Here is a 17,099-nt window from a genome sequence, read left to right on the forward strand (position 1 = left end):
GCATGTCCCGCATTGCAGGGTTGATGTATGATACCCCTTATATTACAATTGCGCTGAAAATAGCCGGCTTTCAGCACACAGGAAGACCCATGCCAGCGGACGGCATCAAACAATCCTCCAGACACTGAAGAGTGTTGCAAACTGAACCTGGAGCAGTCCAATCACCTGTGAACAGAACTTAGCCAGCCTGCATCCATTCTTAAGGGTCCCTGTTATCAAAAATAGCCGCAGATTGCGGCGCCACAGAGCACGACAGGCGGCCGGACAGAGTCGGCGCGGCTCGGTGCAGCCGCCAGTTAGCAGCCAAGGTCACCCCGGGCCGACCACGCGGCGGCCCACGGCAGGGGTGGTGATAGGACGTCAGCGCCGGCGCCGGCGGAAGGGCCGGGTCACGGGCCGCCGCTCCGTGACCGTAACGCCGACGGGCCGGCCCAATGGGGCGGCGCACGAGGGCGAAACCGGCACAGCGCCCCCCCCCCCCCCCCCCCCACAGACTTTGCACCGTCCGTGGGCCGGTGTTGTCACCGTGCCAGCGCGGCATGGCCAAAACCGTGACTCACGCCCCCCCACAGGCTCGCTGATACAGGAGCAGGCCCCTTGACTGAGCTCCGAGTCAGCCTCGACAGGTGCCCGGCGCACTCTCGTGACGTCATCGACGAGTCAGCCCGACCGCATTGACTCGGACAGACCGGGCCTCGTTCCAGAGGCAGATCCCCCCGGAGTCTGGCGGTCGGCGGGCTGGCTCCCGGAATCCTAATCAGATCAATATTTCCTCCGCGGACCGACATCACTTCTGAAGGCGGCCGGTGGGGGCTCGGATGTCCATCAGATCGACACATGGCTGACACCTGTATGCGACTGGGCTTATCTCAAACCGGCTCGATCGTTCCAAGACCGAATCTTCGGCACCCTAAACTGACAGATCTCTCGCTCATTGTGGGCCATCTGCCAACCGTGACGTGGTCGGCTAGCGACGGTCATTTAGGGCGACGCCCGTATTGCAGTTTCGTGGCGTGCTGCGCCCCGCGTCGTCCCACGAGTCCACGGGAAGTTTCGGAGCTCCGCGGACGCCGCCCGGCACGGCCCAGCGGCGCCGCCGAGCTCCCACGCAGCCTGCAATGCCGCGATCCCTGGCGGCCGGCCGTTTTATTCGCGCCCGCAGACGGCCGGCCCGCGCTTCCGGCCCTATGAGCGGCCAAACACAACCGCGCCCGCGCGCAGCAGCGCGCCGTCCGTCTGCGAGGCGCGTGGGCGAGAAGAGAGACGAGGTCGGCGCTGCCGTCGGGCCGCCGCCGTCCTGACCGGACGAGGGGTCACCGCAGGTCGCGCGGCCACCGCTGCAGGCCGGCGACCTGGGCCCGGCTGCTGATCACACCTCCTGCTTCTATCTTATCTGGTCCTCGTATCTGGTCCTAGTCATGTTTGTCTTGGCTGGTCCCAATCCTATCACGATAAAGGACAAAGCTTTTGTGATGGCGTTGCTTAAAGGCATCCTGCTGTGTTTTCTATCTGAGGGCACCGATAACGAATATCCTTCGAGATACCGACCTTCCTACCACTTCAAGGAATTGCGCTTTAAACGCATATTGACGACCGAAAGCGAACGTTTTCCTACGCTGCGACAGGTCTTGAGCAAGAATTAAACCGATACAGCCTTCTGGGAGAGGCATGCAGGCGGGGCTGATGATCAGTCCGCGCAGCAGAGAGCTGGGGCCGCGGACCACAGCCGGGGCGTCGTCCTGCCGGCATCGGCACGACCCGGCACCGCCTGACTATCCCTGCGAGGCACGGCGCCCTGCAGTGCCGGCCGGCCTTCAGGCCCGGCTCTGTTGACACGTCGGCGCTCGTGGATGCTCCCGCTGCCGCCCCCGCCCCCGACCACGCCCAATCCAGGCTGCAGTCGACGCGGCGCGTCCGGGCACCGCGTCGCCGGCAGCCGGGCCGGCCCGTGGGCGTTCGGCCGCGGCCGGCGGGTGCGTGGCTCGAGCGCCGCAGGTGTGTGCGCGCCGCCGCCGACACCTGCGGCAGTCACTCGAGCCACGCCCGCCGGCCGGGCAGCCGACGGCCGGCGCTGCAGGTTCGCCCCGCCGCGCCGCCGGGCAGCTGCAGACGCCCAGCTAATAACACCACCCGCCCGTCCGGCCCGCGGCGGCCCGCTGGCCGAGCGCCGGCGCAGGTCGGGGCCGGGACAGAGACGGCGGCGACCGGCGGCGGCGCCACCTGGCGGCGCCGCCACCGGGCCTCACGGAAGCGCAGTTCCAGCGGCTGCGGCGACGCCACGCACAATGCCGGGCCGAGGAAGACACGTGACAGGGCGTGGCCGAGCGGAGAGGCCGGGCCACCGCCGGCGCGCTCGCAGCGCGGGCCCGTCCCGTGCAGCCGTCCGTATAACAGAGCGAACGCGCAGCTGACGGACGCCGGCCTGGCAGCGGGCGCCCGCGCGAACCGCCTCCGCGACGCGCCGTCTCCGGCCGGCGGAAGCAGGCAGCCGGGGGGAGGCTGCGGCCGCGCAGGTGCGGCCCATGTGTCGCCGGGCACCGGAGGGCGGCGGCGACCGGCTCGGTCATTGCGCCCGCTCTCGCCGGCCGATCACCGGCACCGGTCCTGGCGCGGTGCCGAGCCGGGGCGCCACCCACCGCCGTCGGTACGGCTCGCCGCCGTGGAGTCAAACCCCGCCGCGATGGGGGCAACACCCGTCGCCGTGGGTTACGGACCACCGCCACCCGAAACAAAGACGCACCACAACTCGCTCACTGGCAAACCGTGCGGCCTCTTGACAGCCGCCAAATAGACCACGGACGGCCACCGTCCCATCGCAGCGCCCCCTCCCACCGAACGCGCGCCGCCACCGACGCACGGCGGCCTGGCCACACCGGGGCGTCGCGCACAGACCACTTCCTTCCACTTACACGCAGCTGGCGACGCTCTGCATGCTGCGTTGGGCGGCGTGGCGGCGCGGGCCCGAACACCATGCGCGCGCGCGTGGCGTGCCTTCCCCGTTGGTCTGCGCGGCGGCGGCGGCGGCACGACTGGCCCGGCCGGCGGCCGCCTCTTCCGGCGGCGGTTGGCGGCGGCGGGGATTCAGTCGCTCCGTCCCCTGCCACCGGGAGGCCACGGAGGCCGCACGTGTGGAGGCCGCCGCTCCACACGGCCGCCGGCGCCATGGCGGGTCGGGTCGGTCGAGCGGCTGGGGGGGACGAGAGGAACACGGCACTCGGCTGGGACGTCAGGGAGGGCGCACGAAAGGGCGCTGGGGAGCACAGGCGCGGTCACGACCCCCCCCTCCCCCCCCGAGATCGGCAGGGGACGATGGCAAATCGGAACATGGTGGGATAACCCGCCCCAAGATTGTGTTTGAGTCGGGATTGGTGCGAAAATACCCATTTCACGATAAATGAGAAGAGGACCTTTCAGAAAATTGGGCAGTGTACGGCACGGCCCCCAGCACCAACTCTGATGCACTCCAGCCGGGGAGCCCAACTGTACGGACATGCACAGTGAGGGACGCCTCGTGGTTCGCTGGATAGAGAACACATCGAGCGGCATAGAAGGGAGTCGGGGAATGGGCAGGACAGCGGTGTATCCCGTGAAGGGGCGGGACAGCGGTGTATCCCGTGAAGGGGCAGGACATCGGTGTATCCCGCTGAAGGGACACACGGCGGTGAGGATCGGCGGTGAACAGATAGGGGACACGGCCCAGCAGGCCGACCACTGACGGTCCAACTACCGCTGTCTCGCCGAAGACAGAATATGGCCAGATCACACGACAGCACACCGCTTTCGCGTCAAGCTTCTGCCTTCACGGCCGCAGTGCTAGGAATGGCCAGTTTCGTGTTGTGGATTTATGGCCAGCTGTCTGAGTACGATTCACTCAGAGGAAGGTCGATTTCCTCATTCACTGAAAACATTCGGTACTGAAGGTCGGCCGATTCGGTCCGCCAATGGCCCATCCAAGGCTAGTTCGACAGAATGTAATACCAAGGACAGCTTTGCATTCACAATTTCTTTCATTCCGCTCTTCCACTTCTTCTGGCTGAACACACGTTTCGAAATTCACACAGGCCTTCCTCGTTACTGAGCGCGAGCGTGGGCGCGGCAAGGCCTTCGCCGCCGACTGACACATGGCTAGGCTCTGCCATGGCTCGTTAAGGCGGATTATCTTATTTAGAATGTCCCACTTGTATTCAAATCTCAGCCTCCGCCCCGTGGCCCCCTGTTAGCGTCTCCACACCTGGCCGCTCTTGACGTCCTTCCTCCCAATTGCGCCCCTGCCCTTGCCACGGCTCCGCCCCTGCCCAGCCACGGCTCCACCCCGACCCAGCCACGGCTCCACCCCTCCCCAGCCGTGCCTCCGTCCCTGCGCAGCCACGGCTCCGACCCTGCCCAGCCACGACTCTGCCCGTACGCAGCCCACGACTCCGCCCGTGCGCAGCCACGGTTCCGACCCTGCCCAGCCACGATTCCCGTCCCCTGCCCATTCACGGCGCTGTTCCTGCCCAGCCACGGTTCTGCCTCTGCCCAGCCACGGCTCCGTCCCTGTTCAGCCACGGCTCCGCACCTGCCCAGCCGTAGCTCGCTCCCCTCCCTACGCCTAGCCATACGCCTCTCCCGGTCTCCCGATCTCACGTGAAGCGTGACCCCCTCGCCCCCCCCCCCCCCCTCAGGACACCTGTCGCTATCCGCCGCACGTACCGCTCGGTGAGGCTGGTGCCCTCTAACGGCTCTACAAGGACGGAAGCGGCTCCGAGTGGCGTCACCCCCAGGTGCCGGCGTCAGTCTCCCCAGAGCGCGCTCCAGCACAGGGGAGCAGCTGGGCTCACCTCTCTTCACATCCGTGCCCGCTGCCGTATGGTGAATGGCGGCACTCGCCGCTGGGGACACACTCGGCGCGTGGCTTGGAATAATTACGGCCAGCTGGCCCAGGCGGCGCCGCGGCAGCATGACAGGCGCCACCAAACGCGCGCCCGACACGCAACCCCACCCCGCCCCCGCCTCCCCCCCCCCCCCCCCCTGCCCGCGGCGGCGGCCCGGGGTATTCCGGCCTGTGACGTCACCAGCGGCTGCGCCAGCGGGGAGACCGGAGGCCAGACCGGGGAGACCCGCCAGTGGCCACAGGCCGCACCGGGCCCGAGCAGCGTTCGCAGCTGATATGGGCACGCCATCGCTGTGCCGACCTCATCGTATCACGGCGGGCGAGAACACGGCGACACGAGCGCCACACACCGGCCGGAGAGGGTCTCCCGACCCCAGCGGCGCCGGACGAGGTCTCACCGGCCGGAGAGGGTCTCCCGACCCCAGTGGCGCCGGACGAGGTCTCACCGGCCGGAGGGGGTCTCACGACTCCAGCGGCGCCGGGCGAGGTCCCACCGGCCGGAGGGGGTCTCCCGACTCCAGCGGCGCCGGACGAGGTCCACCGGCCGGAGAGGGTCTCCCGACTCCAGCAGCGCCGGACGAGGTCCCACCGGCCGGAGGGGGCCTCCCGACCCCAGCGGCACCGGACGAGGTCCCACCGGCCGGAGAGGGTCTCCCGACCCCAGTGGCGCCGGACGAGGTCTCAGCGGCCACGTCCTGATGGGTATGCGTCCCGATGCGTGGCCCGGCGCGCCGGCACGCGAGAGCACGCCACCCGGCGATAGCGTCAGGTCCCGTTACAGCGGCGCGACAGCTCGGAATGCCCGGCGGAATGTAGGGGCGATGTACCCGGGACGCAGCGGACACGCTGGCTCGCTAAACTGTGCTGATCGCGCACCTCCAACATACGCACAAGGCGGAGAAAATGTGGGCTGCACACAATGGAAGGCGCCGAGCATGTCGAAGCAGCCGTACAGCGTAACATCCTGCCTGGCCAGATTGATTTATTGAAAACTGCAGGATCGGTGGGCCGAAAACCGCACTCTAAAGCTCTGATTTCCGAATGATCTGAAGACCTTTGGTAGATACCTGCTTTTGGCAACAAGGGTCCCTTGAAAGACGAATAGAATGCTGGCCTATCATCTGACACTGCCGTCGTAAAACCTGGGGTTCGTTTTACATTTCAGTGGCAGCCCAGACCACGCTTTGCCTGCTATTTCACCGCAAGAAGGTGGAGTCCAGCACGACTATTACCGACCTGTCTCGGTGCTGTCGCAACAGCCCACCAGCTGTTCGTGACTTCAGTCAGCTGGCCGCTCGGGCCGGTTATTTGTGACGTCACGGCCGGTCAGCTGACCAGCGCGCCGCGCGCCTGTCCGCTCGACCCCGCCCGACCACAGCCGGGCCCTAAGCCGAGCTTCCCTGTGACCGTGGGGATGGCCCATTACGCGCTCACCCCGCGACTACCCGCGCTACAGATCGACCCTGCAGACACCCTCGCCTCTTCATAGGCGGCCCCTGTCATCACGGAGGTGCCTCGTCACGTGCCAGCCCCGCGGCTGCAGCCCGTCTCAGCCAGACCCCGCGACCACACCCTGACCACCGGCCGGCCGTGCAGCCGCACCCCGTCATCCCCCCCCCCCCCCCCCCCCCCACCGGCATGGACCCGCGCCCCGTAACGGACCGGGCGACTGGCGCGTGAGCTGTCACGTCTTCCCAGAAGCGGCCCGTCAGCGTTCGGGCCGAGGCGGCGCCGGTACGCCAGGCGCCCCGCGGCAGCGGCGGGGGTGGTCTGGGAGCGCCTCAGGAGCCGACTGCCGTGACAGGGGCGGTCCGAGAGCGCCCCCGGAGCCGACGGCCGCGGTGGGGGCGGTCCGGGAGCGCCCCTGGAGCCGACGGCCGCGGTGGGGGCCCCTGGAGCCGACGGGCGTGGCGAGGGCGGTCCGGAGCGACCCCGGAGCCGACGGCCGCGGTGGGGGCGGTCCGGGAGCGCCCCTGGAGCCGACGGCCGCGGCGGGGGCGGTCCCGGGAGCGCCCCGGAGCCGACGACCGCGGCAGGGGACCCCGGAGCCGACGACCGCGGCAGGGGCGGTACGCCAGGAGCCCCCGGAGCCGACGGCCGCGGCGGGGCGGTCCAGAAGCGCCCCGAACGCGGCGCCACGGGACGGGGGAACGTCCGGACTCAGCCCACCGGTCGGCGACAAGCTCCGTGTGGTAACCGATGACTAGTCACCTTGTTAACATTAAAAACGGAACGCGACAACTCGTCGTCGTGCGCCCTTGTATGGACCGTCAGCGGCTGCAGAGTCCATATAGTGCTCAGACGCTATTGCACAACCGGAGTTTGGACCCGAGCTCGCTCCACATGGGAGCTGAAGGCACTAACCATTCGGCCATCACGCCCATACCGACTGGTCTCCCCCCCCCTCCCCCCTCCCGGGTCACTCCACTATCCCACACACGCAGTCAGGGACAGGGAGCACAACATGGCGTGTCGCGGGTCCAGAAGTCCGCTTGCCGCAGGCGCACGGTGCGAGGCTCCACAACCGAGATCATGGTAAAAGTGTTCGTCCCAGGCTCGGCGTCGGTTCTCATGAGACGGGCCTGTGCACTGAGCGCTGGCCAGCGGGCTCCGGCGCGCCCTAGCCGGAGCCGACACCAGTGACGGAGAGCGGTCACCGACGGCTCTGCCGCCGCCGCTGACTGCTCGCACCAGCCGGAGCTGACACCAGTGACAGAGAGCGGTCACCCAGGGCTCTGTCGCCGCCGCTGACTGCTCGCGGCACCGGAGCCGATACCAGTGACGGAGAGCGGTCAACGACGGCTCTGCCGCCGCCGCTGACTGCTCGCGGCACCGGAGCCGACGCCAGTGACGGAGAGCGGCCACCGACGGCTCTGTCGCCGCCGCTGACTGCACGCGGCACCGGAGCGCGGCTGGTCGACAGGGTTCGGCGAAAGCGGTGCCGCCCGCCTGCCAACGGTCAACAGAGATAGCAGCGGGAGAGCGGCAGCCGGCGGCCGGCTGGCTCGGGAGGCCAGGGCTCTGGGACGGGCAGACGGGACAGCCCGAGTACGGACGACTGGGTGTGGCTAGCCGGGCCGGCGGCTGTGGACGGCTGACCGGGACGGCCGGCTGTGGACGGCGGCTGACCGGGACGGCCGACTGTGGACGGCTGACCGGGACGGCCGGCTGTGGACGGCTGACCGGGACGGCCGGCTGTGGATGGCTGACCGGGACGGCTGTGGATGGCTGACCGGGACGGGGCTGTGGATGGCTGACCGGGACGGCCGGCTGTGGATGGCTGACCGGGACGGCCGGCTGTGGACGGCTGACCGGGACGGCCGACTGTGGATGGCTGACCGGGACGGCCGGCTGTGGATGGCTGACCGGGACGGCCGGCCTGTGGATGGCTGACCGGGGACGGCCGGCTGTGGAGGCTGACCAGGCCGGCCCGGACTGTGGACGGCTGACCAGCCGGGCCGGACGTGGACGTCTAACTGGGCGGCGAGGGTGGGGGGGGAGGGACTGGGGGCACCGTGTGGGGACTGGGGACTGGGGGCCGCGGGCAGGGGGGGGGGGGAGATCACGCCCCGAGGCGGCGGTGATCTATAACGCGAGGTCGGACGAAGGACGCCCGCAGCAGTGCGCTCGTACCTCTGTGTCGCGTGAAACGCTGTTCATCGCCGCCGGACGGGGCCTCGCAGTGGGACCGGCCCCCAGACCGGGGGCGTCGCCGGAGCCTGCAGCGGGAGTGGGCGTGAGCAGGGGACCATCGCTTCAGGACTGGCCGCCCATGCCGGGCTCACCGGAACACAGGCGCGGGGCAGCTAATACGGCAGATCCGCGGGGGCCTGAACAGGCTGGCTAATATCCGGTACCCACCCGAGGTCGGGGCGAATCACCAAGAGAAGTGCTATTCAGTAGCGGCCCCTATCTCCCATTCAGTAATTCACCGCGACCAAGTGCCAGCGACCAGCACCGTTCGGTAGTCGGCCACTGCGGCTGGGGTCAAGTGGAGCGTGATGCAAGTGGGGAACGCTTTCACATCAAGCGGTAGTTACAGCGAAGTAATCGCTTCTGCTAATAGAGGGGAGGGAGCGACCGGCCGTGAAGGTCGAGCCCGCTTCCTGACTGAGCAAATTATCAGAATAACTGAGGGAAATAAGGGGTTTCCTAGTCGTAGAAACGGATCCCATTAAGCCATGCACTTTCGCCAGCTAGCTTTCGTGAAATTGGATGCCAACGATAGCTTAATTTGTTACCCGTGCCTCGCAAACAAAACGCGGGCGGGTTTCCATCATCAATAACCAAAATTGTAGACATCTCGGTCCGCGCTCACGACCACTGCAACGTCATTATTCGCGATAAACCAGGGACAAAAATACCCGCCCGTCTGCAGAGCGCATGATCAAACGTCGACACGCAAAAGCACCGCCGGTGGTCACGTGACGGTCACGTGACCGGTCACGTGGCCATCGCGATACCGCCAGCTCCGGCCGCTGACGGCCCTCCCGGCCGGAATTCCACTTCCGCTCCGTCCACGCCGCTTCGGGCCGCGGCATTCCCGTGCGCCGCGCGGCGGCCCGCCGGCGTCTCTTGACGCAAGCGACCGGCGCCGGGCGACCGTGGCCCACCTGACGGGCCCTGCCGCCCGGTCGGGGTCAGGGCACCGCCCAGCCGGGCGCCCCTGGGCCGGCGCGGCCGCTCGCTCGGAGGCCGCGGTCCCGCCGGCGCCGTCCTCGTCACCGGGTCGGCCGAGACGCCGGCGGCGGTGCGGCCGTCACGTGACTGGCGTCGGAGGCGGGCCGCGGTCGCCCCGCTGACTGACGGCGCTCCCGCGGCGGCGGCGGCGGGGGCAGAGCGCGGCGCCCGGCGGCAGCTCGCCCACCAGCAGTCGAACACGACACCGCGCTCGGCACAGCAGCGCGGCACGGCGCGCGCGACACAGCAGCGCCGCCCCGAGCACGCACCCGTCTCCTCCTGCAGCGGCGCCAGCGGGGCCGGCTGGGGCCAGCGCCGGCGCCACGGCTCGCCGGCCGGCTGGCCGCGCTCGAACGCCGACCAGTGCGAGGTCCAGAACATCACGGCAGCGGCGGCGGCGGCGCGGACACTCAGGCCGGCTCCGGACGCGGCGCCATCCTGCCGCGCGGCCGGCGGCGCACAGTGTCGGCGCCGGCCGCGCGGTTGTCGGCGCCGCACGCACGCAGCTGCGGCGGCACACTTGTGGCAGCGCCGCTGACCGGGGGCCGCCGGCCGCCGTCAGCGGCGCGCCACGCCCCGCGCCGCCGCCGCCGCCGCCGCCGCCAGGTCACGACAGCCGTCGGCACGGAAGCCGGCCATTACCGGACACGAACGGGCCCGGCCGACCCGCCACCGCCCTCCCTCCCGGGGCAGACTCTGCCTCGTTGGGTTCACTCGCCCCGGGGCGGGGTGTTCCCCCTCCCCCGTGCGGTGCCCCATCCTGTATTCCGATACTCGGGTCGACTCCGCCCCGGTCCCGTGTCCCAGCCGGCCACGCTGTCTTCCGTCCGCCGATCCTCGCAGCGCCTCCTCGCTCCGGCCGATCACGCCGCGGCCACTCACTCGCCGGCGTTTCGACACGCCGGACCGGGACGAGAGTGCTGGCCGCTCGGACGGCGCCGACAATGCCGGCCGCGGCCACCCGCCCCGACGCGCCGTGACGTCGTCCCGCCCGCGCGTGTCCGCCTGTCCGGGGCCGGCGCAGAGCAGGCCCAATTTGTCACGTTCGACACCAGCGCCGGCCGCCGCCCCGCGCGTGCGGCGGCGGCGGCGGCGGCGGCGGCGCTCGCGGCGCTCGCGGCAGATCGCTCGCGGCGCCGGAAGCGAACGGGGCGCGGCGGGCGCCGCCGCAGGGCGCCCGTAAACAAGGTGATCGATTCCGCTGAGGAACGAGGTTTGGGCGGAGTTGTGCGCCCGCCGGTGCGCCTCCATTACAGCCGGGCCACAGGTGAGGGGCGCAGCGGCAGAGCGGCACGACTCATGACACGCCGCAGCTCGGCGCCAATGCCTGAAGCGTTGCGGATGGTCGGGCCGATGCGGCAGCCCGATCAGCACGGCCGGGGACATGGCGGGCCTCGGTGCCGCGCGCCTGGCGCGGACACCGACCTTCGCGGATCAGCGTCGGCCGCCGGCAGGGCGGCCTCCCGTTCCCACGGGAGCATGGTTTGTGATGCGTCGGACTGCGACGGATCGCGTCCGACACGACAGGTTAGGGACGGCGACAGTGGCCGCGTAGGAATGAAGCGAACGTGGTTAACTGTTGTTGAACTGTTATTCTTAGATTTAGTTTTTAAAAAACGGCAAAAGCCCACGGGGCTTCGGTACGCATAAAGCCAATGAGCAGTGAAAACATACACGCTTAAGTACAAGAGTGTCAACACAAAAACAGGGTGAAAATGATAGACAATAGCCGGGATTACCATTTGAAAGAGATGATTCATTGCCCAACCAGGTGTATTGGACGTAGTCATTTTCCATGCGTGGTAAAATTGAAAGAGTACTCTTGGGGGAGGGGGCGGGTATCTTGCCCACGCCTATTTGGCCAGATTCAAAAAGTATGTGTCGTCATCTTCCTCGGCCACCACTCCCAATCATCCTCCATCCCAATCATCCGCCACATTGCCAGCCGCTTTCGCGTGTCGCGCCGCCCCCGGCACAGCAGCCGAACGCCTGCGGTCTCCTGCCGCCAGTGCGACGCCTCCCGAGACCCGCGGCGACACGCCAGCGACGCCACCCTCGCTGGCACGCCCCCTGCAGCGGCGACACTGCACGGCGGCCGTGACGTCACGGCCGGCGGCGGCCGCGAGCCGCGAGCCGGCAGCCAGCCAGCAGGCGTCCCTCGGGCGGCCGGCGCGCGCCGTCTGCGGCGCGCGGCACGCCCGGTGCCCGGCTGCGCGGCGGCGCCGGCGCCGGCGCCGGCACAGGGGCGGCGCCGGCGCCGACCGCAGCACGCGACTCCACGACGCGGGGGCGGTAATGAGCGCCGGTAATGACGGCCGGTTCATTACGGCCGTGCCGCGGCCCTCCGCGCCGCTCCGGAGGAAATGACGGCCCGTTCCGGCCGGCCGGGCGGCCGCAGCCTTGGCCGGCCCGCGGCACTTGGCGGCCGTGTTTACTACTGCACTTATCCTTGGCTCACGCATGCACCGGCACGGTAGGGCACCCCGGCGGCCGTCAGTTTGGCGGGCGGAACCCGTTGGACACGCACTCAGCGACCTGGCGGCAGAAACACGCAAAGGAAGGAAACGACAACGCCGCGACAGAAACTCCACCCAGACGCACGGACAAACTGGCTACTGGGCGCTGCTTTTAGGTTCGCTATGACATGAAAGCCGCCTAGTCCATCATTCCGTCACGCATCTGTCCAGCCCAACGTCGGTAGCCTCTCTATGCAGGGAGCGCCCTCCGAATCACCGCGACATCTCAGCGAAGTCCGTCCCTTTCAACTCGCAGTCAGCTCGTCCACGTGCGGGCCCATTCGTTGCATGCTGCCGCTGTCCGTCGAGCCCATGCCAGACGGCTCCTTCCGCCCATACGCAGCTGGCGGGGGCCCCTCGGACGCCGCCACGCTTTCAATCGGCCGAGCCGGATCCGGTGTCGGCTCGCGCCACTTCGAGCCGCTCGTGCGTGCCGGCGCGTGCACCTGCGCGCCTCGCCGGCGCTGGGGTGGGGCGGGGGCTCCGAGCGCCCGGCGGCCACCGGCCCAGTTCAGCGCGCGCCGCGGTTTTTAGCGGCGCTCATTACGGGCAAGGTCGCCAGTGGCCGGCGCAGCCGGAGCCGGCGGCTGGCGTGCGTCTGAGCGCGGTCGCCGCCGGGCTAAACTGGTGTGAACCGCCGCTGAGTCACGCTCAGTTCCGCCCCACCGTCGCAGGCGGGGAGAAGCGTGCACGCACTGAGCCGCAGCACGCTCACGCCGCTGGACAAGCCGAGGCACACGCATAGCAACTGGCAAGATGCCTAGCCCTGCTGATACGTGAGTCCATGCTTCATGCATTTTACGTTTCGTTCTGAATGAACGGGACCGGCGTCATTCATCGTTACTGTTTCTCCTCTCCAGCAGCCCCTACAAATTACCCGGTAGCCAGCCCCTCCTGAGCGGCGGGCGCAGGCCGGCACGTCCCGCGCACGTGGCACCCAAATGCCACGTCCAGCGCACGTGGCACCCACATGCCACGTCCACAAACGGACCGCTGCCCCATCGCCGGCCAATGAGGGCGGCGCTGCGTTACCTAGGGCCGGAACACGCTCAGTCCTGACGCAACAAGGCAGAGGGCGACAAAGTTCTGCGCCAGAGGACATCAAATCGATGCTTCAAGGGATCAGACCAACGTAAATTGTTCGATTTTTGGGGGAGGGTGGGGGTAAGGCAGCAAAAATATCGGCCTACATTCCCGATAGTTGATTATCTTTTTATATTCTACCGTTCGCTCTTTCCGTACCTAATGGTGGGTAGTTTTGGCTTCAACTGAGGGGGACGTCAGATGATGACCACAATTCCCAACCCCTGTTCACCTTCCGCTGTAGCCATAGTCTTGCGAAAGAATAGGCACGGAAAGAAGAGCTGACAAAAGGATGCCGTCACTCAGGAGCCTCCAGTTTGAACGTTCATGCTTTTTCAAAACAAATTTGATTTCGTTTGGGGATGCATCTTACGGGGTGCAGAACCCTTGTCAAACATGCTATCGCCAGGTATAATCGGAATCTCTTTTGGAACGACCGACGCTGACGCGTGCGCCGAGCTCTCCTGACCTGACCTGACATGCGCCGACCTCTCCTGACACCAGTGCGGCTTACAACCTGACTGGAGTCACGCGTCCCAATTTCACGCAAGCCAATTTCACTGTTTGCCGCGATATTTGACCGTTTCATGTAATGTTACGACACAGCAGCATGTGCCAGCCAACACTCTTGGCCGATAGCCAGCTGACCATTATACAACATCACATCAGCCGGTTTTTCGTATGCCAGCGCACATGTCTGCCACGGTTCCCGACGGTATGCCAGCTACCCGCTGCACTAACGAATGCGATGGGGGACGGTATGTAACCAATGCAAGAACAAACAAACATACAAACGTATAAATACACGTAGAATCAATGCATTTAAAAGGTAATCATCAATGAAACCCATAGCTATCCATTTCCACATTGAAGTGTGAGTCTCTCCTCACCAGCTCCCGTGGGTTCGAATGAAAGAGAGGAAAAGCGTCCTCGATAACACAACGTCCTTGGTCGTGCAATGCTCCGGAATGCTGCACAAACGCAGTCGTGAGAGGTAGCTCACACGGCAGCTGGCAGGTGCACCAAGACAGTGATCGATGCTGCAGTAGCGCCGGCTCACGAGCTTGATGGAATGGTCGCGTAAAATGAGGTGTGCAGCATTGGCAGGAAGGCCATGTAACTGTCTGATCAAAACGACCCAGCACCATTTCCTTTTGCCATCTGGCTAGTTTCCTGGAGTTTATCACGCAAAATTACGGATCTGAATTCATGTATGTCAAGTCATTGGGGTTTGCGACGCACTCAGCTGCTGAGCTATAATACGTCGCCTCTCGCCCTTGGCAGGAAGGGCGGGCCACCGCGGCGGGAATCGAACCCACACCTCGGTTCCAGACGTGTACGGCATCGAATGTGATTGTTTCAGAACTGCAGCTCTGCTGGATTAACACCAACAAAAAACTGAATGCAAGACACACGTGCACCGTGGCGGCCGAAAAGCAGCCGCCCAAGCCCGCTGGTCGTTCCTCCGTAGAGACACCAACGCCAAAATGGAAGACCGGATTAATGTCCCCAGTTTCCCTCTGGTAGACCAGGCCGCGTGTCAGGCCTATGTCGGCACACCACACAGCCAGGTACATCAGCGGCCGGCCGGCGGCTGGAGGAGTGGAGTGAGCCACAACACTGACAGGCAGCTTGTTGTGCTGTCTGGTCCACTGCACCAGTCAAGTTGGCTACTATGCCGTACTCGGTCTGCCGTGGTCGGTCTGCCGTGGTCGGTCTGTTGTGGTCGGTCTGCCATGGTCAGCCTGCTGTGGTCGATCTGGTCGGTTTGCTGTGGTCGGTCTGCTGTGGTCCCTCTGCCGTGGTCGGTCTGCTGCGGTTGGACTGCCGTGGTCGGTCTGCCGTACTCGGTCTGCCGTGGTCGGTCTGCCGTGGTCGGTCTGCCGTGGTCGGTCTGCTGTGGTCTGTCTGCCGTGGTCGGTCTGCTGATCGGTCTGGTATGGTCGATCTGCCGAGGTCGGTCTGCTGTGATCTGTCTGCCGTGGTCGGTCTGATAAGGTCGGTCTGCCGTGGTCGGTCTGCTGCGGTTGGACTGCCGTGGTCGGGCTGCTGTAGTCGGTCTGACGTGGTCCGTCTGCTGTAGTCGGTCTGACGTGGTCCGTCTGCGTAGTCGGTCTGACGTGGTCCGTCTGCTGTGTCGGTCTGACGTGGTCCGTCTGCTGTAGTCTGTCTGACGTGGTCCGTCTGCTGTAGTCGGTCTGCCGTGGTCGGTCTGCGTGGTCTGTCTGGCCGTGGTCGGTCTGCTGTAGTCGGTCTACCGTGGTGGGCTGCTGTAGTCTGTCTGCCGTGGTCGGTCTGCTGTAGTCGGTCTTCCGTGGTCGGGCTGCTGTAGTCGGTCTGCCGTGTCGGTCTGCTGTAGTCTGTCTGCCGTGGTCGGTCTGCCGTGGTCTGTCTGCCGTGGCCGGTCTGCCGTGGTCGGTCTGCCGTGATCGGTCTGCCGTGGTCGGTCTGCTGCGGTCAGTCTGGTAAGGTCGGTCTGCTGCGGTCAGTCTGGTAAGGTCGGTCTGCTGCGGTTCGTCTGGTAAGGTCGGTTCTGCGTGGTCGGTCTGTGGTCGATCTGCCGTGGTCGGTCTGCTGTGATTTGTCTGCCGTGGTCTGTCTGCCGTGATCGGTTCTGCTGTGATCGGTCTGCCGTAGTCGGTCTGATAAGGTCGGTCTGCTGCGGTCGGTCTGGTGCGGTCGGTCTGGTGCGGTCGGTCTGCCGTGGTCGGTCTGGTGGCCGGGTTCTGCCGTGGTTGGTCTGCTGTTGTCGGTCTGCCGTGGTTAGTCTGCTGTGATCTGCCTGCCGTGTCGGTCTGCCGTGATCGGTCTGGTAAGGTCGATCTGCTGCGAGGTCGGTCTGCTGTGATCTGTCTGCCGTGGTCGGTCTGATAAGGTCGGTCTGCCGTGGTCGGTCTGCTGCGTTGGACTGGCCGTGGTCGGGCTGCTGTAGTCGATCTGACGTGGTCTCGTCTGCTGTAGTCTGTCTGACGTGGTCCGTCTGCTGTAGTCTGTCTGCCGTGGTTCCGTCTGCTGTAGTGTCGTCTGCCGTGGTCGGTCTGCTGTAGTCGGCCTACCGTGGTTGGGCTGCTGTAGTCTGTCTGCCGTGGTCGGGCTGCTGTAGTCGGTCTGCCGTGGTCGGGCTGCTGTAGTCGGTCTACCGTGGTCGGTCTGCTGTAGTCGGTCTACCGTGGTCGGGCTGCTGTAGTCGGTCTACCGTGGTCGGTCTGCTGTAGTCGTCTATACCGTGGTCGGGCTGCTGTAGTCGGTCTACCGTGGTCGGGCTGCTGTAGTCTGTCTGCCGTGGTCGGTCTGCCGTGGTCCCTCTGCGTGCTCGGTCTGCTGTGTTCCCTCTGCCGTGCTCGGTCTTGCTGTGGTCCCTCTACCGTGGCGGTTTGCCGTGGTCGGTCTGCCGTGCTCAGTCTGCCGTGGTCGGTTTGCCGTGGTCGTTTGCGTTGTCGATTTACCGTGGTCGGTCTGCCGTGGTCTGTCTGCCGTGGTCGGTCTGCCGTGGTCGGTTTGCCGTGGTCGGTTTGCCGTTGTCGATTTACCGTGGTCGGTCTGCCGTGGTCGGTCTGCCGTGGTCGGTTTGTCGTGGTCGGTCTGCGTGGACGGTCTGCCGTGGTCGGTCTGCCGTGGTCGGTCTGCCGTGGTCGGTCTGCCGTGGTCGGTCTGCTGTGGTCGGTCTGCCGTGGTCGGTCTGCCGTCGTCGGTCTGCTGTAGCCGGTCTATCGTGCTCCGTCTCTGCCGTGGTCAGTTTGTCGTGGTCTGGTCGGTCGGTGGGAGGTCTATCGTGCTCTGCCGTGGTCAGTTTGTCGTGGGTCGGTCTGCCGTGGTCGGTCTGCTGTAGCCGGTCTATCGTGCTCCGTCTGCCGTGGTCAGTTTGTCGTGGTCCGGTCTGCCGTGGTCGGTCTGCTGTAAGCCGGTTCTATCGTGCTCCGTCTGCCGTGGTCAGTTTGCCGTGGTCG

General features: G+C 66.4%; 1 protein-coding gene across 1 annotated transcript in view; it reads right to left on the reverse strand.

Annotated features, from left to right (window-relative positions):
* Positions 1 to 9,328, reverse strand: part of LOC119102881 (ensconsin) — a 46,099-nt gene extending 36,771 nt beyond the window's left edge. The window contains exons 1-2 of the mRNA XM_037226331.1: positions 9,321 to 9,328; positions 8,507 to 8,592 (exon numbers count right to left, since the gene is read on the reverse strand). Of these exons, the coding sequence (XP_037082226.1) occupies positions 8,507 to 8,592; positions 9,321 to 9,328 (94 nt within the window). The remainder of the gene's footprint in view (positions 1 to 8,506; positions 8,593 to 9,320) is intronic.
* Between the last annotated feature and the right edge of the window lie 7,771 nt (positions 9,329 to 17,099).

This window comes from Pollicipes pollicipes, unplaced genomic scaffold (genome assembly GCF_011947565.3).
Source record: "Pollicipes pollicipes isolate AB1234 unplaced genomic scaffold, Ppol_2.1 Scaffold_5724;HRSCAF=6776_pilon_pilon_pilon, whole genome shotgun sequence".
Classification (NCBI taxonomy): Eukaryota; Metazoa; Arthropoda; class Thecostraca; order Pollicipedomorpha; family Pollicipedidae; genus Pollicipes; species Pollicipes pollicipes.